The sequence below is a fragment of the Oncorhynchus gorbuscha genome, linkage group LG12 (assembly GCF_021184085.1).
Source record: "Oncorhynchus gorbuscha isolate QuinsamMale2020 ecotype Even-year linkage group LG12, OgorEven_v1.0, whole genome shotgun sequence".
Taxonomy (NCBI): domain Eukaryota; kingdom Metazoa; phylum Chordata; class Actinopteri; order Salmoniformes; family Salmonidae; genus Oncorhynchus; species Oncorhynchus gorbuscha.
Genome location: NC_060184.1, coordinates 65,613,858 through 65,637,947, shown reverse-complemented (window position 1 = coordinate 65,637,947; position 24,090 = coordinate 65,613,858). Strand labels below are relative to the sequence as shown.

The window sequence follows — 24,090 nt, the reverse complement described above, 5'->3', positions numbered from 1 at the left end:
CAAGGAGACATGGACCCACCCTTCCTTCCCTAATCCACTACTGATAGGACACTGGGATAGATGTGTTTCCTTTCAGAGTCGTGATCATAAATGATAGGACACTGGGATAGATGTGTTTCCTTTCAGAGTCGTGATCATAAATGATAGGACACTGGGATAGATGTGTTTCCTTTCAGAGTCGTGATCATAAATGATAGGACGCTGGGCTAGATGTGTTTCCTTTCAGAGTCGTGATCATAAATGATAGGACACTGGGATAGATGTGTTTCCTTTCAGAGTCGTGATCATAAATGATAAGACACTGGGATAGATGTGTTTCCTTTCAGAGTCGTGATCATAAATGATAAGACACTGGGATAGATGTGTTTCCTTTCAGAGTCGTGGAAAGAAAGAATGAAGGGAAGTAGGAAACTATTCAATATTGTGGAGAAGGGATATCTACAGTTCCAAGAGAGGAAAAAATAAACCATGGAGGGGGGGAAAGGAGTTTGAGGCTGAAAGTGGCCAGTCAAGGTCAGAGAAGCAATTAAGTACCAAATCAGGTCAGACTTTTCCAGACCTTCATCCTCTAATGCTGCTCCCTCCTTCCTCCACTCTGTCTTCCTCCTTCTCTCCTCTGTGTTCCCTCCTTCCTCCACTCTGTCCTCATCCTTCTCTCCTCTCTGTGTTCCCTCCTTCCTCCACTCTCTCCTCCTCCTTCTCTGTGTTCCCTCCTTCCTCCACTCTGTCATCCTCCTTCTCTCCTCTCTGTAGTCCCTCCTTCCTACACACTGTCTTCCTCCTTCTCTCCTCTCTGTAGTCCCTCCTTCCTACACTCTGTCCTCCTCCTTATCTCCTCTCTGTGGTCCCTCCTTCCTACTCTGTCCTCCTCCTTCTCTCCTCTCTGTGTTCCCTCCTTCCCCTAGTCTGTCCTCCACCTCTCTTCCCTCTCTCCACCCTCTCCTTCCCCCACTCTGTCCTCCTTCATACCTCCTCCTCTCCTCCCCTCTCTCCACCCTCTCCTTCTCCCCACTGTCCTCCTTCATACATCCTCCTCTCCTCCCCTCTCTCCACCCTCTCCTTCTCCCCACTGTCCTCCTTCATACCTCCTCCTCTCCTCCCCTCTCCACCCTCTCCTTCTCCCCACTGTCCTCCTTCATACCTCCTTCTCTCCTCACTCTCCCTACCCTCTCCTTCCCCCACTCTGTCCTCCTTCATACCTCCTTTCTCCCCTTCCCCCCTCCTGTAAAAAAATAGCCCTCTCTTTACACACTCATCCCATCTTCGGCTTTGTTTTAAGATGGAGAGGTGGAATCAATGTGGCATGGAAGAAAACAAAGGAGAGACCAACGTGAATCATCAAATGATGTAAATGGGATTGAAAGATAAAACATGATGATTGCAGGAAGTAGACAGTCTTATTTACACAACCTGGATGTATTTGTCCTGTAAGAAAAAGGGAGACAAAAACCCAATACTTGGCTCTATTTGTAGTTTGGTAAAGTCATTTTCATCAGTCATTTAAATAGGTTGTTACATGTTCATAACCATTTCCAAAATACACTCAACTGAATGTAGCCTCATCACTGAAACAAACAAATTCCTGCAATGTTTCTAGAATCTCTTTTGCAATCTTTCCCATTGAGAAGTATAGCCCAACACAAGGCTAGCGTTTTCCCTTCTACTCTGTGAGAAGGGAACCCTCTCTGTGTCCATCCCGTCCTGATATATGAACAGAGGTTTATAAGGGCAGGCCAGTACATATGTAAGTTGGGCCTCATGGTTGACCTTACAAAGCACTTAGTCCCCCCCAACCCTTGCCAGAGTAATGCTGCCTGGCCTGCTACAAGCCATTTATTCACCTAACCACCGTCAAGACCACATCAATCAGCATTAGAAACCCTCTCTGTCTTTCTCGCTATCGCTCATTAGTTCATTCTGTCTCTCGCTCTCTCTGCGTAGCTCTCGTTCATTAGTTCATTCTCTCTCTGACTGCAGTGTCCATTTCACCCCCTCTCTCTCTTTCTTTGTCAGCAAATCTCTCTCTCTCTTTCTTTGTTAATTGTCTATCCCCATCTCTCCCTTTTTTCCTCCTTACAGATATAGAGTGGTCCCTGAGCCCTAACCTTTTATTGACACCTCTATTGATTTTAATTAGTCTAATTAGTTCATTATTGCAGGGTTCAGGGAGGGCATCCATTACAGACCATCCCAGAGTTAATATGCTAATGATCCCGATCAATTATCACTCAAAGCTAAAGTCATTAACAACCGTATTAGCATAATCAACGATCGCAACCCCATGACCCCTTTTGTTCTCTCTCTCCCTCCCGCCCTCCCTCTCCCTCCCTCCCTCTCTCTCTCTCTCCTCCTCTCTCTCTCTCCCTCCCCCTCCCTCCCTCCCTCTCTCCCTCCCTCCCTCCCCTCCCTCTCTCTCTCCCTCCCTCCCTCCCTCTCCCTCCCTCTCCCTCATTTCTATGGCTGATGTCTACAAGCCATATGGCTGTCACAGGGTTTGACAGATGCAGAAGAGACAGAAAACCTCGGGGATAGGGTGTCCTATCTCCGGTCATCCAAGGACCCAAACAGGAGAAATGCTTTTACCCAGAAAGAGGGGATGGGAAATGAATAGGTTAAGAATTGTGGAGAAGAGCAGTACAAACTTTCATCTAAGGTCAATTTAGTATTTTCCTCCCTAAAGATTAGGGGTGATTCTAGTTTTAGGCCTAAGGGCAACTGCTACCCTAAGGGCATGGGATGGGATAGGTCTAGGATGGTCATTCTGGGGTGGGAAAGTGGGAGTGGTCAATGGACAGGATCAACGGATCAAAGAGGGATCAACTGATCCCTAATGATGTGTTCCAATCTCTACTGATCTCCCCTGATCCCTCAGTGATCTGAACTGTCCTCTACTGCCCCCAGGGCCAGAGCCAAGCAGAGGGAATTAACATTCACACACGATGCTTAGGGAGAAAAATGAGCTTTGATAAGACTATTTGTTTATATGGAGCGAGTTAGGGTGTAGGGACAAAGATTGAGAGACAAACAGGGAAGAAGACAGCTAAGAGAGAGAGAGAGAGAGAGAGAGACAGAGAGAGACAGAGACAGCACTTGCTTTGGCAATGTTAACACATGTTTCCCATGCCAATAAAGCCCTTGAATTGAATTGAGAGAGAGACAGAGAGAGAGACAGAGAGAGAGACAGAGAGAGAGACAGAGACAGAGAGAGAGAGAGAGAGAGAGAGGAAGATTAAAATTTCCAACCAAGGTGTGTTGGTGTCTGGCTTGTTGGATGAAGTTTGTGAGGGAATCCATGTCAGTCTTCAGGTCCCGGTTCTCAGAGCGCAGACTACACACACTCTCCTCCAGAAACCTCCTCTGCTGCTCCAGAGCCTGACAAAACCACAAAGAAGTATACTTCATCCACTGGATCCTATAATAATGATATGCTAATGCTTTCTTCTACAAATAGGCAATACAAACTGGAGCACAGAAAATACACTGCTTCAGTAATTCACACTGAAGTATGGAGAGAGTGGATTGATGTGTTACAGCTCATTTAAAAAACACCACAGGACAGAAAACTCTGTTAAAACCATTAGAACACAACATTACTGCTACTTAAATTAGAAAATATATTACAACCATTCAATCAGGCATTGCCTCTCATATTACACTGCTCATTGCATAGTTTACATTGTAGAATAGCACATAAGTAGCTCTAAATGCTCAGCAATCGGTTTAATTTCCAATTATGGACATTAGTAGAGGGATGCCTACCCAACAGTCAGGGGACAAGTGTGTAATATACTGTTTGGCACAGTTCATTCCTTACTGACAATCTAATTGACCACCGGATCCACTCTACAGAGACTAGAGAACATCAACAGAACTTTATACCTCGCTGAATGACTGGAAATCTAGTTACCTGACTAATAAACCAGAATAAATGTGAATAATGCTGTATTATTTGCTGCAGTGTATTTGTTAGGTTACTACACAGTCTGTTGTAAGTTGTATAACTATACACTGTAAGGACTGGTATCGTTCCTGGAATATAAGCACTTTATTCAAATCATCTAAATAGTATGTTAGTATGCAGGGATGACAGAACAAATGGACCTGGAACAAAGAACAGAGGCCTGTACTAATCCATAGCCAGACAAAGGCAAGGGGATAGAAGATGGACTTCTTATTGGATGGACACTAGTCTGGGATCATTCTAAAACATGCATTTTGGGGTGAGAATTCAGCCAAATACTTTTTGCTTTGATGTACAAGTGCCCTTAAGACAGGTGTATATTCATCCATATTGGGAAAGATGTCTTCACAACTCAACAAGAAAAACAACAGACCTATGGAAGCGCAGTCGGTCATTGTCAATGGAGTTAGTTTACCCCTCAAGAAACAGCACCAACACAAATACACAGAAGTGAACCATTCAATATATGGCTATTCATTAATAACTAAAACATATAGATCAGCTATGTGCATGCTAAACAGTCACTAGCAACATAATGAGAGAGATAGTATTCATATTTAATGGATGAAGGATTTAGGCCCACACACATGATCAGGGGTTATGAAGGTTACGATCTCTGTCTTACAACACACTGCTAGCCCTACTGCAATCTGAAAAGGATCATTCAATCATTGCTGAGAAGGAAAAACATATCTTTGATTCATTTTCTACAAGGGAAAATCACATTTCCACGAATAAGAGATAAAAGGACAAAGGAAAGAAATTGATACATTTGAAAAGGAAAACGGATACAAAGAATTACATCTCTCTGACCTCAGTCCTATAAAGACGGCGCCGTCTGACCACTTGACCTTTCCTGTAATACTTGGTAAGTGATGTGTGTGTGTGATAGAATAATATAACGTGATTAGTGTTGTGTATGTAAAACTCTCTCAGGAGACCAGAACGACAATGTATGGTATTCTAGAACACCACAATATATACAATACCATAAGGTCACTATGGTGACCATCTTGTTTATACAATCTATTCTAAAAAAGTATTGAGAAGAAATCCCATATGTCCTCAGCTTTTTACACCTGACAGCTAAAGCATATTATATAACCTATTCAATCACAGAGGATAATGCTCTATTGGAGTCTTAAGGAAATGGATTAACCAGGAGAAAGGCAAGCATGTTGAACTTCTCAACCTGTGAGTAAAAATTAGCATACAATTGCTTATTATGAATGGTATTGTGAAGCTTTTTACCTGAAGGTCCAAAGTTTGGTATTATTCTCTGCCTGTCTGGTGAACTAAGCATGTCACAAAGACATGTATCTCAGCCTCATACTCTCACAATTATATTGTTACATTTCTCTATTGGGCTGTTTTGTTAAGAATAAAGGCCTTTTCTCAACAACAGTGTTGCAATCTCTTCGTCTGAATTCCCCAAAAATACAGATTCCAATTTTGGCACACTAAACCATCCACAGCAAGTCCGATATGCACATACATTTACATAACGTCACCAACGCTGCTGCGGTCATTCTCAGTGGCAATATGTTGTTCAACGTGACCTAGAGAGGACGCAGTAAAGAGAGAAAGATCCTATAGCCTACTACTGGAAAAATGAAAGGAGCTTGGTTACGTTTGATTTAGTTGCACCCCATTTAATGAGAGGAAACGGAAAACTGGCACGTAGTCATTGCTCGCACATACAGTATGCTGCTGACCAGCATGATGCTTGCTACCTACAGTTATCTGTCTGTCTATCTGATTAAAGAGATTAAGTCCAGACAGGTTGGGCTTATTTTAGGCAACTTTCTGAATGGACATAGAGAATTAGCAAACTCGTACACACGCAACCACCCACCTAAAGGACACATTATTCATTACAGACGCATGCGGCGTATCTCACTCAAGACACATAATCACATTTCTCCTTTCCCCAAAACGTATTAAAAACCTTGCCTTAGCTTCAAATCCTTTCTGTAGAATATCAAAAATGAGTCTACCATTATAGGACAATGCTAAATGAATAGCCTACTGTATCATATAAATTGACAAGTAAAGTTTCAAGGGGGAGATATAGAGACAGCTGCGATATAGGCTATATGAATCTAAAATTGACAACCATTAGAAAATAGAAAAACACGGCCGCAACCTGTCCATAACCTAATGATCAGCCGTTGACCAATTTTAGGAAAGCAATTGGTGGTTACGTTGACACTACATTTGAATTTGAATGCTTTATCTAAATCTGTGCAACCACTTACTGATAAGGGTCAACTCCGATGGAATGTTTCATGGTCGCTTAGATTCACTTTAGCAGTCCTATAATACACAGCCTAATAGAGGGGTCTCCAACCTTTTCTAGCATTAGAGTTACTTAAAAAAACAAATAAAATGTTGTGATATACAGTTGAAGTCGGAAGTTTACATACCCCTTAGTCAAGTACATTTTAACTCAGTTTTTCACAATTCCTGACATTTAATCCTAGTAAAAATTCCCTGTCTTAGGTCAGTTAGGATCACCACTTTATTTTAAGAATGTGAAATCTCAGAATAATAGTAGAGAGAATGATTCATTTCAGCTTTTATTTCTTTCATCGCATTCCCAGTGGGTCAAAGGTTTACATACACTCAATTAGTATTTGGTAGCATTGCCTTTAAATTGTTTAACTTGAGTCAAACGTTTCAGGTAGCTTTCCACGAGCTTCCCACAATAAGTTGGGTGAATTTGGCCCATTCCTCGTTACAGAGCTGGTGTAACTGAATCAGGTTTGTAGGCCTCCTTGCTCGCTCCCGCTTTTTCAGTTCTGCCCACAAATATTCTATAGGATTGAGGTCAGGGCGTTGTGATGGCCACTCCAATACCTTGACGTTGTTGTCCTTAAGCCAATTTATCACAACTTCAGAAGTATGCTTGGTGTCATTGTCCATTTGGAAGACCCATTTGCGACCAAGCATTAACTTCCTGAACGATGTCTTGAGATGTTGCTTCAATATATCCACAATTATCCTGCCTCATGATGTCATCTATTTTGTGAAATGCACCAGTCCCTACTGCAGCAAAGCAACCCCACAACATGATGCTGCCTCCTCCATGCTTCACGGTTGGGATAGTGTTCTTCGGCTTGCAAGCATCCCCCTTTATCCCCCAAACATAATGATGGTCATTATGGCCAAACAGTTCTATTTTTGTTTCATCAGACCAGAAGACATTTCTCCAAAAAGTATGATCTTTGTCCCCATGTGCAGTTGCAAACCGTAGTCTGGCTTTTTTATGGCGGGTTTGGAGCAGTGGCTTCTTCCTTGCTGAGGTGCCGTTCAGGTTATGTCAATATTGGATATAGATACTTTGTACCTGTTTCCTCCATCATCTTCACAAGGTCCTTTGCTGTTGTTCTGGGATTGATTTGCACTTTTCACACCAAAGTCCGTTCATCTCTAGGAGACAGAACGTGTCTCCTTCCTGAGTAATATGACGGCTGCGTGGTCCCATGGTGTTTATACTTGGGTAATATTGTTTGTACAGATGAACGTGGTACCTTCAGGCATTTGGAAATTGCTCCCAAGGATGAACCAAACTTGTGGAGGTCTACAATTTTTTTTCTGAGGTCTTAGCTGATTTCTTTTGATTTTCCCATGATGTCAAGCAAAGAGGCACTGAGTTTGAAGGTAGGCCTTGAAATACATCCACAACCTCCAATTGACTGAAATTATGTCAATTAGCCTACCAGAAGCTTCTAAAGCCATTAGATTATTTTCTGGTATTTTCCAAGAAAGGCACAGTCAACTTAGTGTATGTAAACTTCTGACCCACTGGAATTGTGATACAGTGAATTATACGTGAAATAATCTGTCTGTAAACAATTGTTGGAACAATTACTTGTGTCATGCACAAAGTAGATATCCTAACTTTCAAATAGGCATATTCTTCTCTTCCGTGGGTCCTTAGTGTAGAAGAGAAAGTAGCGCACTGTTATCTGTAAATATACAGTACCAGTCAAAAGTTTGGACACACCTACTTATTCAACGTTTTTTCTTTATTTTTACACTTTTCTACATTGTAGAATAATAGTAAAGACATCAAAGCTATGAAATAACACATATGGAATCATGTAGTAACAAAAAAAGTGTTAAACAAATCAAAATATATTATGTAGTTCTTCACTCTCAAAATTACAACTGTTCATAGAAACAACAAAATTGGATGCCATGCCAATGCTTAAATCACAACAGAATACTATTTTTTTTTAGGTCTGGAGGAAAACTAATACATTTAGATTTGAGTGTAATTCCCCTTTAATTGTGCATCTGGCCCTTTAATTGCACATCTAGCGAGTGAGGAATGTGCCGTCTAATGTGCTGGTCTAGTGATGGTTCTGTACTGCTGCAGCTCATTTCATGGCAAATAGCCCGACACTCTTAACCGCTAGGCTACCTGCAGCCCTAATGAACAGCAATGTAGTTTGAAACGTATTTTGAGCAATTTTTACAAACTAATAGGCCTAGGTCTATTCGAGGAGAGAAGCATCAATCCATCCTCTTGCTTGCTGAATGGCTAAAAAAAAGGCTACAGCGTTGGCAATGAACTAGTGAGGAAGTTTGAATGGCGAGAGTGACGTGTATCTCTGGTGTGAGCACATTGGCTAAAACGATACGTTGCTGCACTGATGATACATTGATACATTGCTGCACGTAAAAAAAACAGGCGGAGAAAAATGTATTCATTAATTCGCACAACAAACCCACAGACCTGTCAGTGGCAGTGTGCGGCCTGCCACTGGCAATGTCCCATATAACAACTTCTATTAGTCAAAAGCTTATTTTCGCATGCAAAAATCAAACCTGTTCCGAATAAATAACTGACGGATTGCGGCAGGACAATATTTAGCAATTGGTTTAAACGGCGTCATAAACAAGACATGCTCGTACTTATTTTTTTCTTCCAAATTATTTGGATGAAAATAACAGACTTTGAATGTCTATAGCATTCTGCCATGATTACATTCCAACAATGGGGCTGTGTAAAACTACATTCACATATCAAATCTATAGGGGGGCAAGCCCACGGACACTCATAAGCCAGCTGAAGGCATAAGCAGGCAAAAGCAAAGCAGGGATGGAGGCAGGCTAACGTAGGCCTAACACAAAGGAAGAAAATAGACATGAGGCTTACATTAATGATTTGATCAGAGGTGCGTAGCTTGGCCTCTATGGTGCAGACTCTGTTGTTGGCCTCTGTTTCCAGGTCCTCCACTGTCTGGACCAGCACTTGGTTCTGGTCACCCAAGTCGTTCACATAGGACTGGAGGATACGGACCTTCATCTACAAAACACAACAACAGAATAACAGATGTGATAAATACATGTGATGTTGTGTGTCTCTGTGAACAACAGATAAGTAGCCTAGACGCAATGCTGTGTGTCTTTGTACAGCACAGATAAGTAGCAGACATGTTGCATTGCGTGTGTTTGTGAATGGTTTTAAATTGCACTCCCAATATAGCATCATACTGTTCATACATGAATGATGTTTTCATCATAAAAGGAATTTTCAACAACAGTACATAGACAAAAGTTTAAGACAAGAAGACCTCTTGACGTCAACAACTGCTTTTGTTTGTTATGTTGGTAGTAATGTACTAACATGTTATTTTCTAAAGGTGCACAGTAGCCCTTGTCTTGACAGACAATCTAGACTCTAGAGAGATGCTGGTGTACTTACTACTGTTTATATGTAGGCCAGGCCTAGGTCTAGGACTCTAGGTCTCAACCTCACGTCATTCTTTCAATCTAATTCTTCTCAAATATCTTACAATGTTGTTATAAATAGACTACGTTATAAATATGTTATGCCTGTGTAGCGGACGTGAGACGGCCTCATGGTTTTGTGATGAGGTTTCCCTGCCTGCGACATCAAAATCAGCGTCACCAAACTCACATGATGCATAGGCTTTAGCTCAGCAGCTAACACAGTCTTGCAGCACGTAGACGACCCAGGTTGAAACCTAGTCAGTCACATATACGGCCTAGGCTTACATTTGGAGAGCAGGAGGTTGAAGAGTGACTGTCCACGTCATCCTTGGGTTATGGCTAACCTTGTTAGATATCTCCAGTACTGGACCAATTGACCAAAGTCCATCTTCAAAACCTTGTTACATTTCCTTTGATGTACAGCCCCCTGACTTACAGGCTGTGTCTAAATGATCTCACATGACAAGCCCTGACGATTAGAATGCTTTTAAACAAGGCTGCCGGTCCACGTCTCTGTTTCAGCTGCTCAGATGGACGACTAATGTAATTTACCACCTGTTACAAGTGCTGTGGCTTCATAAAACCAGCTCTGTGCTTCCCTCTGTTATTTGTCTAGCAATAATCATCATGATTGTGCTCACTGACTGTAGATACTGTTTTGTTCTTTTTTATTTGTCACAATTGGTTACAGAGGAGTAGGTATATGCAGAGGACAGAGATCTAAACTTAATGCAGTAACGTGAGTGGCCTTGTCCAAGTGGCTACCTGGCTAGGTTGCCAGCTTGCTCTAATGTTATGTGAATTGACATAACGCCATATATTGTAGCAGTTGAGAGTGGGTCACACGGTCTTAAACTGGCTGCAACCATGCCAAGGTTGGGGTTACGGTTGAGGTTATTTATGGAATTAGGTTAAGGTGAGAAAACGGTTAGGGTTAGCTAAAATGCAAGACATTTTTTTTACGTCAATTTGACATAAACTGTATCCCATCTAGCTATGACCATAATGAAAACATGATGATAGAAAATTACCTGCTGTGGAATTAAGTGACACTTCACCTACCTGTAAAATGTCCACATTTGTGCCCCCTCTTGTGTCAAACTCTAGGCGTCTTAACCTCTCCTCATACAGCCCCTTGAACTCATCCAGGAGGTGTTTCATGTTCTTGGTAACAGGACAGTGAATGATCCCACCACCATGATCAGCATCAACTCTTGACGTCGAGTTGCTCTGCTGTGGCTTGTCACTTTTGTGACCAGACCCCTGTGGTTTTTCCCTGGATAGAGTGGACTTTTTGCTCTTATAATCCATTTTACTAGTTCGTCCCACTGAAAACTGAACTATCTTTTCGGTTAACTTGCTAAAACATTACTCAAATGACCTCACACGTATTCATTATCTAACGTTAGCTTGCTAGCTATCATGCTTTGTTTATCATCACTCAGAGTTGCTCTCTTCTTGTTTCGGTTTGTTGTCTCGATAACTATGCTGTATAATGACAAACAAAACTCTACTGTCAACCTTGGCTTATAGACATGATTTTTCAAAAAATAGTATACTTTCCATGTGTATCATTACAAAGTAAAAGTGATTGGAGAAAAGTTGGTTGTTAGGTCGGTAACTACAACCATCAGTTTCCAGTTTTGACGTGTGCGAGAAGCTAGTAGCCCGCCCTTTGAAGGGATACGATTGGCTCAAGCAGCTGTCCGTCTGCAAATGTGCAGTATTGATTGATCGAGATACTGTAACGTCATCGTCGACTGAGCTAATTTGAGGTATCTTCCCGTATCTTCCCTCGTGCACTTTATGCTTCCCGCCGTGATTTTAATATTTACCTCGCTGTTGTGTTACACGTTTGTTCAATTTCAATAAAAGGGGTTTTATTGACTAGTGAAACATGTCAAATGTCATAGTATGTCTATATACAGTGTTGTAATGATGTACAAAGGGAGAAATATAAACATAAATATCGGTTGTATTTACAATGGTATTTGTTCTTCACTAGTTGCCCTTTCCTTGTGGCAACAGGACACACAAGTCTTGTTGCAGTGACAGCACACTGTGGTATTTCACCCAATAGATATGACAGTGTGCACCATCGCTTAATCAGCGACCTGATGCAATTGGCTAAACATGCTTGCTGCTGGGCACTCATTTGTCGATTGGCCCGTTCGCTTTTAGAGGAGTGGTTAGCGTTGACAACCCGGAAATGAAGTGCGTTCACATCTAGGTGACAAACGGTCGATTTCAAGCAAAACAATGGGTAAATATCGGTCCCCTTTATGTCATATGAAATACAATCCATTGCCAAGTTATATTGGCTGCATATTCCAATTACGTTTAAACGGCAATCGATATATTTGCGCGAGATATATTGCGAACAGTGGGCAATGCATATGCTACTTCGTTGGAATGTATACTCATGTGCCATGTCTTCTTCTGTGCTTTGATTTGCATTATGTACAGTTCAGTATCGATGAGCTGTGTCGCTTTCAAATATCCACTGCACACTATCAAAATGACAGTATAGCGGTCAAGCTGGGGTCTATTCACTAGGAACGAAACGGGGGACCTATCTGAATCTGTCCAATATAAACTGTTTTCGTTGCAAAACGCTACTCTTTGGACTAATGATTACATCCCTGGTGTGTATAAATTACGTATTGCAATGGGAACCGTTTAAGAACCAAACGGAAGCAAATATAGGAAAAGGGAGGGACCTACCTGAATTTGTCCAATAGAAACTCTCGTTTCGATGCAAACCGTCTCCCCTTTGGCGTAAACGGTTTCTGTTGCAAACCGTTTGCAACGGAGGAAAGGTTCTGCAACAATCGACGTAATTAATACAAACGTGTACTACATTTATTTGCTAGAAGTTCCAATGACGTGTTTCACCTTGACAGCAAGCTGCATCATGACAAGGGCTGGGAATTGCCAGGGACATCAAGATCCAGATATTATCAAGATACTTAGGTGTCGATAGGATATGTATTGTGATTGGATTTTCAAAACATATTGTTCATCATATGCCTGCTGCAGAGAGACAAGAGAGAGCCATGAGAAAACGAGTTTTTATCAGTCGTGGAAATAAAAGTGCTGAAAACTAATTGGCTCCCTATTTAAAAAAGAGGATGGAGAACACGCTGTGAAGGAAAAAATACTGGGGTTTTGGTGCAGGTACAGCCAACTAGCGGCAAAATAATATTGCAATATTGTCAAAAATATATAATACGATATATATCCTCAAAAATAACAATATTTAACTGTATCAATTTTCCCCATCACTAATCATGACCTTAATACCTATTACTTGAATATCATCAGAACACCACTTGAATATCAAGATTAATCCAACCACCGACTGTAAAGTTTACAAAAAATGATGTGTATATATATACAGTACCAGTCAAAAGTTTGAACACACCTACTCGTTCTAGGGTTTTTCTTTATTTTTACTATTTTCTACATTGCAGAATAATAGTGACGGCATTAAAACTATGAAATAACATGGAATCATGTAGTAAGCAAAAAAAAGTTGTATTTTAAACTTGAGATTCTTCATGAGGTGACCACCCTTTGCCTTGATGACATCATTTGCACACGCTTGGCATTCTCTCAACCAGCTTCATGAGGTAGTCACCTGGAATGCTTTTCAAATAACAGGTGTGCCTGTTAATTGTCAGTATTATGGCAAGAACAGCTCAAATAGGCAAAAAGAAACGACAGTCCATCATAAGTTTAAGACATGAAGGTCAATCAATCTGGAAAATTTCAAGAACTCTTAGCTTTCATGAGGACCGCCACAGGAAAGGAAGACCCAAAGTTACCTCTGCTGCAGAGGATACGTTCATTAGAGTTACCAGCCTCAGAAATTGCAGCTCAAATAAATGCTCCACAGAGTTCAAGTAACAGACACATCTCAACTTCAACTGTTCAGAGGAGACTGTGTGAATCAGGCCTTCATGGTCGAATTGCTGCAAAGAAACCACTACTGAAGGACACCAATAAGAAGAAGAGACTTGCTTGGGCAAAGAAACTTGAGCAATGGACATTAGACCGGTGGGAATCTGTCCTTTGGTCTGATGAGTCCAAATTTGTGATTTTTGGTTCCAACTGCTGTGTCTTTGTGACATGCAAAGTAGGTGAACAGATGATCTCCGCATGTGTGGTTCCCGCCGTGAAGCATGGAGGAGGAGGTGTGATGGTGTGGGCTTGCTTTGCTGGTGACACTGTCAGTGATTTATTTCGAATTCAAGGCACACTTAACCAGCATGGATACCACAGCATTTTGCAGCGATATGCCATCTCATCTGGTTTGCACTTAATGGGACTATCATTTGTTTTTCAGCAGGATAATGACCCGACACACCGTCAGGCTGTGTAAGGGCTATTTGACCAAGAAGGAGAGTGATGGATTGCTGCATCAGATGACCTGGCCTCCACAATCACCTGACCTCAACCCAATTGAGATGGTTTGGGATAAGTTGGACCGCAGTGTGAAGGAAAAGCAGCCAACAAGTGCTCAGCATATGTGGGAACTCCTTCAAGACTGTTGAAAATCATTCCAGGTGAAGCTGGTTGAGAGAATGCCAAGATTGTGCAAAGCTGTCATCAAGGCAAAGGGTGGCTACTTTGAAGAATGTGAAATCTAATATATTTTTGGTTACTACATGATTCCATGTGTGTTATTTCATAGTTTTGTTATCATCACTATTATTCTACAATGTAGAAAATGGTGAAAATAAAGATAAACCCTTGAATGAGTAGGTGTGTCCAAACTTGACTGGTACTGTATATATAGTGAATACTGTATATACTGTATATAGGCTATATTATAACAGGAATTATCCCCATAGGTATGAATTAGTGTACTGTACATTTGGTTATTGCAGTAGGCTATACTGTCATTTCAGCCTTAAGCTTATCTCACTCCAGGCCAGTCTAAAAGCAGAGAGAGAGAAAGAGATGTCATTATTTCTGTACAGTAGGTGATTTTATTGATTTTCAAGAGGCCACTCACTCCATCGCTATCCCCTCAATCATCGTCCTCTATTCATTTAAAAAAAATCTATCTCTCTTTTACAATTACTCTGTAGCTGGCCATTTTGCCTCGTGCCAACCTAATCCTCTGACTGATTATCACGTAATGCTCTTGCCTTATTATCAAAATGGAGGAGCTTTGCGTTTTTTGTTAAATGGCTGATATGTGTAGACTTTACGAATTAAGAACTAGGAATGAGTGTTGTTATCAAGAGAATCTAGAGCAGATGATTACACTGGATGAGAGAGAGAGAGAGAGAGAGAACACTTAGCATATTGAGTGGGTTTTTAAGGGAATTTGTGAAGTTAAACTGGGGTGTGATCTCAGCTGGAGGTCAAGAGGTCAGCTATAGATTTCTCTAACAGGCATTAACATGGACACGGCTTTGTCTGCTGCACTCATTTGAAAAAGCTCTCTACACTCAGACCCTGTCCTCTAAAAGGGTTGTTCAGTCGGAATGTTTGTAATGAATCCAAAGTTCAAATGTCGGCAGGGGTAGTCGTCTGACAGGCTGTGTTTGAACTTGGTTCGTCTAGCCTAAAAGCCTCAACACTCTGTTAGCCTGCTGAGCTGAAGCCTAGGCATTTGCTTGGGGAGCTAACGCAAGCCTTCAGGCCTCAGACGAGTTTAGGCTACTCATCACCCCAGCACGTTTCTGTGAAGTGTTTTTACTGTGATGAGAGACTGCTCCAGACATGAGCACATCTTTTAACAGCATTCCTTGTCCGCTTTAGAGAGAAAAAAAAAACAGTGCTTGGGTAAGCCGGGGTCTGTCTGGCACTCTGGCACGTTAAGCATTCCATTTCCTCAATCGTTTTTAATTGCTGTGTACAACTGATGAAACATGAGAACAAAAGATTGCACATCACCGTTTGTCTTCTGTCATGCATTAGTTGATCAAAAATTCTTAACGCTACACATTTTATTTGCATGAGGTTAGGCCACAGCAGTTGCGCATTACTTCATCAGACACAACAAAAAAATGTCTCATTCATTAACTGTTCTTACTTCACCATTCAATGCACTTCCTTGGCCTCCTAAATGTTTCATGAGTTTTTAAGTTGTTTTCCTGCAAACCCTGCTGTACTTATTCAAACCCTGCTGTACTTATTACTCATACAAGCTTTGTATCTTCCACCTTTGTACTCACAAAATCAATTAATTCTACTAAATAATTTACGTTCTGAGCAAACCAGATTAAGCAGAGCACAAATCTTTGTGTCAGGCAGAAGTGATATTTTTTTTCAGGCATTAACTAGGCCCCCCTCGCCCTCTGGCTCTCTATGGTGTTAGGTAGAGAGTTGCAAAATGTATTAAACTTTAAATAAATTCCCTGGTTTTCCCAAAAATCTGAGTTTGAGGTTTCCCGGAATCAGGATGGAATAAGCAGGAAATCTGGGATCCTCCAACCAGGAATTCTGGAAATCCAGGTAATTTATTGAAAGTTCCAACCCTAGTCAGTTTCCAACCCTAGTCAGTTTCCAACCCTAGTCAATTTGCAACCCTAGTCAGTTTGCAACCCTAGTCAGTTTCCAACCCTAGTCAGTTTGCAACCCTAGTCAGTTTCCAACCCTAGTCAGTTTCCAACCCTAGTCAGTTTGCAACCCTAGTCAGTTTGCAACCCTAGTCAGTTTGCAACCCTAGTCAGTTTGCAACCCTAGTCAGTTTGCAACCCTAGTCAGTTTGCAACCCTAGTCAGTTTCCAACCCTAGTCAGTTTGCAACCCTGGTCAGTTTGCAACCCTGGTCAGTTTGCAACCCTGGTCAGTTTCCAACCCTGGTCAGTTTCCAACCCTGGTCAGTTTCCAACCCTAGTCAGTTTGCAACCCTAGTCAGTTTGCAACCCTAGTCAGTTTGCAACCCTAGTTTTCGGTGAGTAGGGGAGTCCTGATTAAGCATTTGAGTGCAACACACACACACCAAGAGAGAGAGGGAGCCAGGGTCTAGGACCACTCTGTGCATTTACACGCATCTATTTTTTATGAAACAGACTCATAACAATTAGTCCTCTTACCGCCTGGCTAATCTTAGCATACCTGTAATGGCCATGACATCACTTTTTAAAAGTTCCAAAACTGACATTCTCATTAATTTTCATTGAGAAAACATTAGTAGGCCTAGCACTCTGGCCAGAGAGAAAAGAGCAATAAAGAGAGGAATAAAAGAGGTTTGAGTGCTTAGAATGGAAGGTTACATTCTCCAGACCTTTTACACAAATTCATTTACATGAGAGGAGAAATGTAGGCTGAGAGCCAACGGCATATTCCACACAGTAGAAGAGCCAATTGTAACAGTTTATATTTTAGTTCAGAGAATGTAGGCTAACAAGCAAAGCTAACTGCCTTGGTTTTTGTGTACGAGAGTCTAAGCCAGGAGTTTGATGCATAATAATTGCTTATATACAAAGCCAGGCATACATATATTAGGCAATTTATATCTGAAGGAGGCTTATATATATATATATATATATATATGCCTCAGTGATCAGAAAAAGATAGGGATAATATCACTTATGTGTCCTGTCCTTTGGGGATCAAGACACCCACCCCCGTTCCCTCTCTATCTCTTGTCCTAAAGGTGCCATCCCTGGCACTATGTCTAAACCGAAGGTCAAGATGACAGTCTAGCCACCCTCCCAAATTCCCTTGATTCCTTCTAGCCTTGCTTGGAGCTGAGCTGCTATGTTCTCTTCAGGAATGTCCTGTCCAGTTGTGACAACCAGACAGACTCAAGGTCAGAGTGTTGTCATTGAGCAGTTTGTGCTTATCTGTTTTCACTCTGGGTTTTTTCTGTTCTTTTTTTTCCCTATCCCTTTTTCCATCAGTAGATCGTAGCCGACAGGATGATGCCTAGGGGTGGGGGTGACAGTTGATATGCCGCAATCTTATCTGTCACTCATTCGTCACTTTGCGGCAGTTGTCATAAGCCCTGATTTGAGCAGCAGACTACAGCTTGGATGCCGCGGAGCGCTCATGTTTTTATCCTATTATTTGTCATGGTGCAGGAGTGGTTTTTGCTCCATATAAACCCTTTGTGCTAGCCTTGTTGTTGTGGCAGTATATCCATATGTTGTGTATTGACATTGTCCTAGTAATGATTCATTTGGCCTCAGACTTCCCTAAATCTCTAAATATCCCCAAATGCTGTTGTTTGAAGCAATCGTAAATATAGAATTTAAAAATCATTACATTTACCCCATGAAATGTGTAGGCTTCTAGATTTTTACTTGTTTTGTATTGATTTCAGAACTAGGCCTATAGTAGATAACTTTAGGCAATAACCCACACTCAGTCAGTCAGTCCTCTCTCTCACTCTCACTCTACTCACTCACCAGCTCCAGGAGAGGGCATTCTCCCTGTGTTGATCCATTATGAAGTCGATGGCTCCTGTTCAATGCTTGAACATAATCTTTGTGTGTGTGTGTGTGTGTGTGTTTGCTCTTTCATGCCTCTGTAAGTGTATGTCCTTTATTTACAATAGGCCTAACCACTGCCCATTGATCGGCGACTTCTGACCATTACATAAGAGCCATAGATTTCCAGTTCTGTGGTGAAAGCCCTGTAAATTTCACTACTTCATTTTTATAGGCAGAGAGTATTGACTGAAGTGTGGGGCTGTTATGTATTTGGCATATAGCTGAGAGTCTGAGGGTAGCTGTCAATAGTAATCCTGCTATTGATGTGTGTGTGTGTGTGTGTGTGTGTGTGTGTGTGTGTGTGTGTGTGTGTGTGTGTGTGTGTGTGTGTGTGTGTGTGTGTGTGTGTGTGTGTGTGTGTGTGTGTGTGTGTGTGTGTGTGTGTGTGTGTGTGTGTGTGTGTGTGTGTGTGTCTAGAAGACGTTACAGTGGCCTGACTCTAACATCTCTCTCATCCTCTTACATCATAATTACATTAATATTGACAAGCCCCTGACAATAGCCACAGTACTATTGATAGCCAGCTGTCAATACTGTGTTCCCAAATAAAACATTTTCATTCATAACTTGTCAACTGCTCAATAACAGCGTTGAAGGGAGTACCAGGCCAGGGGATTCTCCCAAGAGGGAGGGAAGGAGGAAGGGATGGAGAGAGGGGGCTATTTCTCACACTTGGCACTGTGTGGCTATTTGGCGCTGTGGACCTGTGGATTATCTCCGTATGTCCCTGCCTGCCTACCTGATTGACACACACACATGCAGGCATGCGCATACGCCCACACTGAGGCAGTGCATACAAACGTGAGGCTACTACTTCATTTGTTTCTCAGTAGAGCTTTGAGATCATTTTGAATGAAAGCACTATACAAATTAAGTGTATTATTATTTACCAAGGGCCAATTATGCTTAGCTATGTCACCTAAATGATGTGACATAACAAATTAGGTTATATATATTAGAATCTTTATGTAATTATTTGATATTCACCTACCGGTACTTATTTTATTGTAAGTTTTAGGCTACTTTATAAATTAAATTCTAACATTCGTATAATAGACATTGTATGCCGCACTCGTAAATAGTGTCATGAATTAAATTAAACTTGAATGACTTTTTTCCTTTAAAATGTCACCTATTTCATTCATTTCTAAATGTAACTGGGTGGTATCATCTGAAGTCTATTGAAACATCATGAATGCAGGATGTTCTTATGGACCAAAATCAACTCTAAGCACCGCAGTGCTGCTTATTAGAATGTAACTCGGTCTAAATGTCACAACTGACCCCTTCAGTCAAAGCTGCCATATTTCCATTCCAGAGCTGAAATCTCTTAAAGCCACGTAACAAATCCTGTTCACCACAGCACAAAGGTCTGTCTCTTTTTCTCTCCTTCAGCCTTTCATTTCTAAACCATTTCATTGGGGGGGGGTAGAGAGAGATAAACCAAGGACGATACAAACATGGACTCACACAGACACACTCAGTGAGGAGTCATCCAGACGTCACAGTGGTGGGATCTCATATAGAGTCCACCGGGGAGTGAAATAGTTCCATATTGGCAGATGGTTACGGTGTAGCCAAGACTGCGCCATTAGGCTAATCCCTGTTGATGTGATTCTTCCGCACAACTCTTATCTCGGCTAAGACCGTGTGTGTGTGTGTGTGTGTGTGTGTGTGTGTGTGTGTGTGTGTGTGTGTGTGTGTGTGTGTGTGTGTGTGTGTGTGTGTGTGTGTGTGTGTGTGTGTGTGTGTGTGTGTGTGTGTGTGTGTGTGTGTGTGTGTGTGTGTGTGTGTGTGTGTGTGTGTCTTAAGACCCCATGTGCCTCCGCATTGCAACACTCAAAGGCCACATTTAGGATGGGTTTTACATGTGAAACGGGATTTCAGATCCACTATAAAAATGCATAATAGGATGGACTTCTCATCTTAAAGGAGAATTTAGCTTTTTTACAACCAAATCTACATTTTGAATGTAAATAGCATGTTATAGAGGGTCCAGACACTTTTGTGTTGTTGTTGCAATTTCACTTGTTTTTGAGAAACCTACCCCCCCCCAACCAGTGATTTAAATCCTCATCCTCGTTGTGGCAGTAAAGGGGATCTGAAAAAACATGTGCAAAGGCTCCAAAAACACCCAAATACGTCCTTTTAGAAACTGAAACGCTGTCAGTATGGTGATGTAGGTCTTTACATGTTGTACACATGAAATTGTCATTCCGAACTTTATCTGCAATGTTGTATTCCATTTTGTTGCGACTCAAGCTGAGGCATGTACATTTCCTTAGATATTCCCTCTGTCCAGTGTCTGTGTGCTTTTGCCCATCTTAATCTTTTCTTTTTATTGGCCAGTCTGAGATATATCTTTTTCTTTGCAACTCTGCCTAGAAGGCCAGCATCCCGGGGTCGCCTCTTCACTGTTGACGTTGAAACTGGTGTTTTGTGGGTACTATTTAATTGAAGCTGCCAGTTGAGGACTTGTGAGGTGTCTGTTTGCTCAGGTGTGCACCGGGGCCTCCCAATCCTATTCTGGTTAGAGACAGGTTGCGCTGTTCTGTGAAGGGAGTAGTACACAGCGTTGTACCAGATCTTCAGTTTCTCACACGGAATAGCCTTCATTTCTCAGAACAAGAATAGACTGACGAGTTTCGGGAAGAAAGTTGTTTGTTTCTGGCCATGTTGAGCCTGTAATCGAACCCACAAATGCTGATGCTCCAAATACTCAACTAGTCTAAAGAAGGCCAGTTTAATCTTTTTAGTTTCCTGAGGGGGAATAGGCTTTGTCGTGCCCTCTTCTCGGTTGTCTTGGTGTGTTTGGACTAGAGGTCGACCGATTTAATCGGATTAATCAGGGTCGATTTCAAGTTTACATAACAATTGAAATCGGTATTTTTGCCCGCCGATATACTGACAGCGTTTCAGTTTCTAAAAGGATGTATTTGGGTGTTTTTGGAACCTTTTTTAGAATTCCTGTACTACACAACAAGGATGAGGAAATGAATCGCTGGTTGCGTTAAGTTTCTCAAAAACAAGTGAAATCTGGACCTTTCTATAACATGGCATTTACAAAACAATGTATTTGGTTGTAAAAAAAAGCAGCTTCTCCTTTTGAGATTTTGGCAATGCAGACCTTTATCTACAGTACTTCCTCAGTCAGATGAAATCAGGGATACTATTTTTATGTCTCTTGTGTACAGTTTGAAGGAAGTTGCTGGCTAGCGTTAGGGCAAAGACTGGACGTCTATATGACAGCTAGAATGCCAGCTGTTCCTGTAGACTTCGTCATTGCACTTAGCATTGGCTCGCAAAACTACCTCGAACTTCCTTCATTCTGGATGCAGAGACATTCAAATTGTGTCCACGAGTTCATCGGACTTAGGGGAAGTACATAAAGTGCTTCATTGCCAAAATGTCAAATTATCCCTTTGCATCTGGTCCCTTTCAAGGTTTTGTTCTTCCAAGACAGTTTATTCTTGCCAAAAGTTTGGAGTCTTTCTTTGGGGATTTAGGCCTATGTTACTGTGGAGCACCAAATCAATTGTATTGCATACTGTATGTATGTGATGTAGCCTACAAGTACCATTTTTTATTCTCATCTTCTTCAGCTTCTACCGGAGGAGCCCATCCCCCACCAGAGGGAGGTTCAGGTCCAGACCCTCAGACTCCTGTCTTGAGGATCAACCAGCTGGATGCCTTTGAGCTGGACTCTGCTCTGGACCAGCTGGTGTGGAACCAGTTCTCCCAGTGTTTCCAACACTTCCGCCCAGGCCTGCTCACTCCCGTGGAGCCTGAACTCAAGGCCCTGCTCCAGCTCCTTCTCTGGAGGTTCACAGTCTACCCCAACAGTGCTACGGTGGGCCAGTCTATGATGAACCTCCGTTACCACAACACTCTGTCACTATCCCAGCGCTACAGGGCCCTGAGCAGGAGACAGAGGCTGGGCCTGGCCCTGCTGACAGTCGGCCCCTGCTGGCTGACGGAGCGATCCCACAGCTTGCTCCTCTCCCTGGGGTTGGGGCTGGGCGGCAGTCCCCCGGCCAATGGAGGTCTGCGTCTGGGACTGCGTCGAGTTATTTCTCTGATCACCGGCCTTACCCAGGTAGGGTCATAAAGTAAAGTTCTGAATTTTGATTGGCTAGCTTAGCGTTTTCCATACTTCGTCCTCGGGACCCCAAGGCATACACGTTTTGGTTTTTTCCCGAACACTTCACAGCTGATTCAAATGATCAAAGCTTGATGATTAGTTGAGTATTTGAATCGGCTGTGTAGTGCTCGGACAAAATCCAAAACATGCAGCTCTTGGGGTCCCGAGGACCGAGTTTGGGAAACCCTGGTCTAGCTGTTACTCATGCTGCTGATATCTCCCCAGGTAGCCAATCTGATCAACTTCCTGGTGTTCCTGAGGAAGGGGCGCCACCCATCTCTGACAGAAAGGATCCTGGGTATCCGTGCGGTGTTCACTAAGCCCCAGGCGGTCCGGGATGCAGCCTTCCAGTACATGAATAGAGAGCTGCTGTGGCACGGCTTCGCTGAGTTCCTCATCTTCCTCCTCCCTCTAGTCAACATGAGGAAGATCAAGACAACCATGTATTCACTTCTCTACCCCCTAGGAGTGGGTGAGGGAGGGGAGGAGGGGGTGAGAGAGGGCTCAGCGGTTTGGAAGGAGTGTGCTCTGTGTGGGGAGTGGCCTACCATGCCTCACATGGTAGGTTGTGGTCATGTGTTCTGTTACTACTGCGTCAAGAGTCACTCCATCGCCGACGCCTACCTGACATGTCCTAAGTGTGGCGTAGAAGTCGGGGAGGCAAAGGCTGTCAAACTGCAGATCGAGATTACTGACATCCACGCTAGATGATAATGTCACATTCAGTCACGGAAACACACACAACACGTGTTTACTTGTAAATTGAGCTTTTGGTGACACTCAAGGTCACAGTGAATGGACTTCAATACACAGTGTCTATAGAAAAATTGACATTTACACATGCACACACACAAACACAGACAGACATTCAGAAATACGCACACACACACACACACACAAAGGGTCTCAGAGGGGCCCTTTAACTGAGCAAGGTTTCTTTGCTTAAGATACTCTGGGTGACGATGGGAAGATGCACTGGAAAGGTAAGATGATGATGACTGAGATTCAGTCTGTTGTATGAACAGACAGGGCCTGTCTGCCCATGTATAATGTATGTGAGCACACACTCACTGACCATCATGCTCCTGTTGCCCCTCCATTCCTACTGTTAGACTTTGGACAGACCTGTTTGTTCACACAGCTCTGAGTGACTGTTGGAGAAACACAGAGCATATATTTGATGAAGAAATGTGTTGATTTTTGCCCCAAATTGGCCTTGTGCTGCTCTGTTCTGTTCAAATGGGAATATTTGTTCTGATGAAAAATGCAAAAACATGACTGACGGGACTAATAAATAATGGATGATTTTCTGTTGCTCATCACCGCTAACGAAATTTGCATCTGTTTGTATTTGTGCCTAAATTCTGTTCATTAAAATGTAGTCAATTTAATTAATACCCAAATAATGACCCCATTTAATGAGTGTTTCTTGTTTTAAAGTGAAGAGAGAAATTTAGGAAAGTTATAACATCTCTCCTTCTCTTCCCTTCTCTCCTCTCCCTCTGCTCTCTCCCTCTGCTCTCTCCCTCTGGTCTCTCCTTCTCTTCCCTTCTCTCCTCTCCTTCTGCTCTCTCCCTCTGCTCTCTCCCTCTGGTCTCTCCCTCTGCTCTCTCCCTCTGGTCTCTCCTTCTCTTCCCTTCTCTCCTCCCTCTGGTCTCTCCTTCTCTTCCCTTCTCTCCTCTCCCTCTGCTCTCTCCCTCTGGTCTCTCCTTCTCTTCCCATCTCTCCTCTCCCTCTGCCCTCTCTCCCCCTCTGGTCTCTCCATCTTTCCCCATGCTCTCTTCCCAT

The 24,090-nt window shown here is 42.4% G+C and overlaps 2 protein-coding genes across 2 annotated transcripts in view; one reads left to right on the top strand and one right to left on the bottom strand.

The window, feature by feature from the left end:
• LOC123990403 (trichohyalin-like) overlaps nt 1–11,344 on the bottom strand; it is a 144,632-nt gene extending 133,288 nt beyond the window's left edge. Inside the window, exons 1-3 of the mRNA XM_046290958.1 lie at nt 10,769–11,344; nt 9,129–9,278; nt 3,244–3,372 (exon numbers count right to left, since the gene is read on the bottom strand). Coding sequence (XP_046146914.1) covers nt 3,244–3,372; nt 9,129–9,278; nt 10,769–11,017 — 528 coding nt within the window. The 5' untranslated portion in view covers nt 11,018–11,344. The remainder of the gene's footprint in view (nt 1–3,243; nt 3,373–9,128; nt 9,279–10,768) is intronic.
• Nucleotides 11,345–11,862: 518 nt separating this feature from the next.
• On the top strand, nt 11,863–23,866 carry pex2 (peroxisomal biogenesis factor 2). Its single transcript, XM_046290800.1, has 3 exons — nt 11,863–11,969; nt 21,764–22,257; nt 22,528–23,866. Exons 1-3 carry the CDS (start codon nt 11,966–11,968, stop codon nt 23,011–23,013), a joined length of 984 nt encoding a protein of 327 aa, XP_046146756.1. The 5' UTR covers nt 11,863–11,965; the 3' UTR covers nt 23,014–23,866.
• The last annotated feature ends 224 nt before the right edge of the window (nt 23,867–24,090 follow it).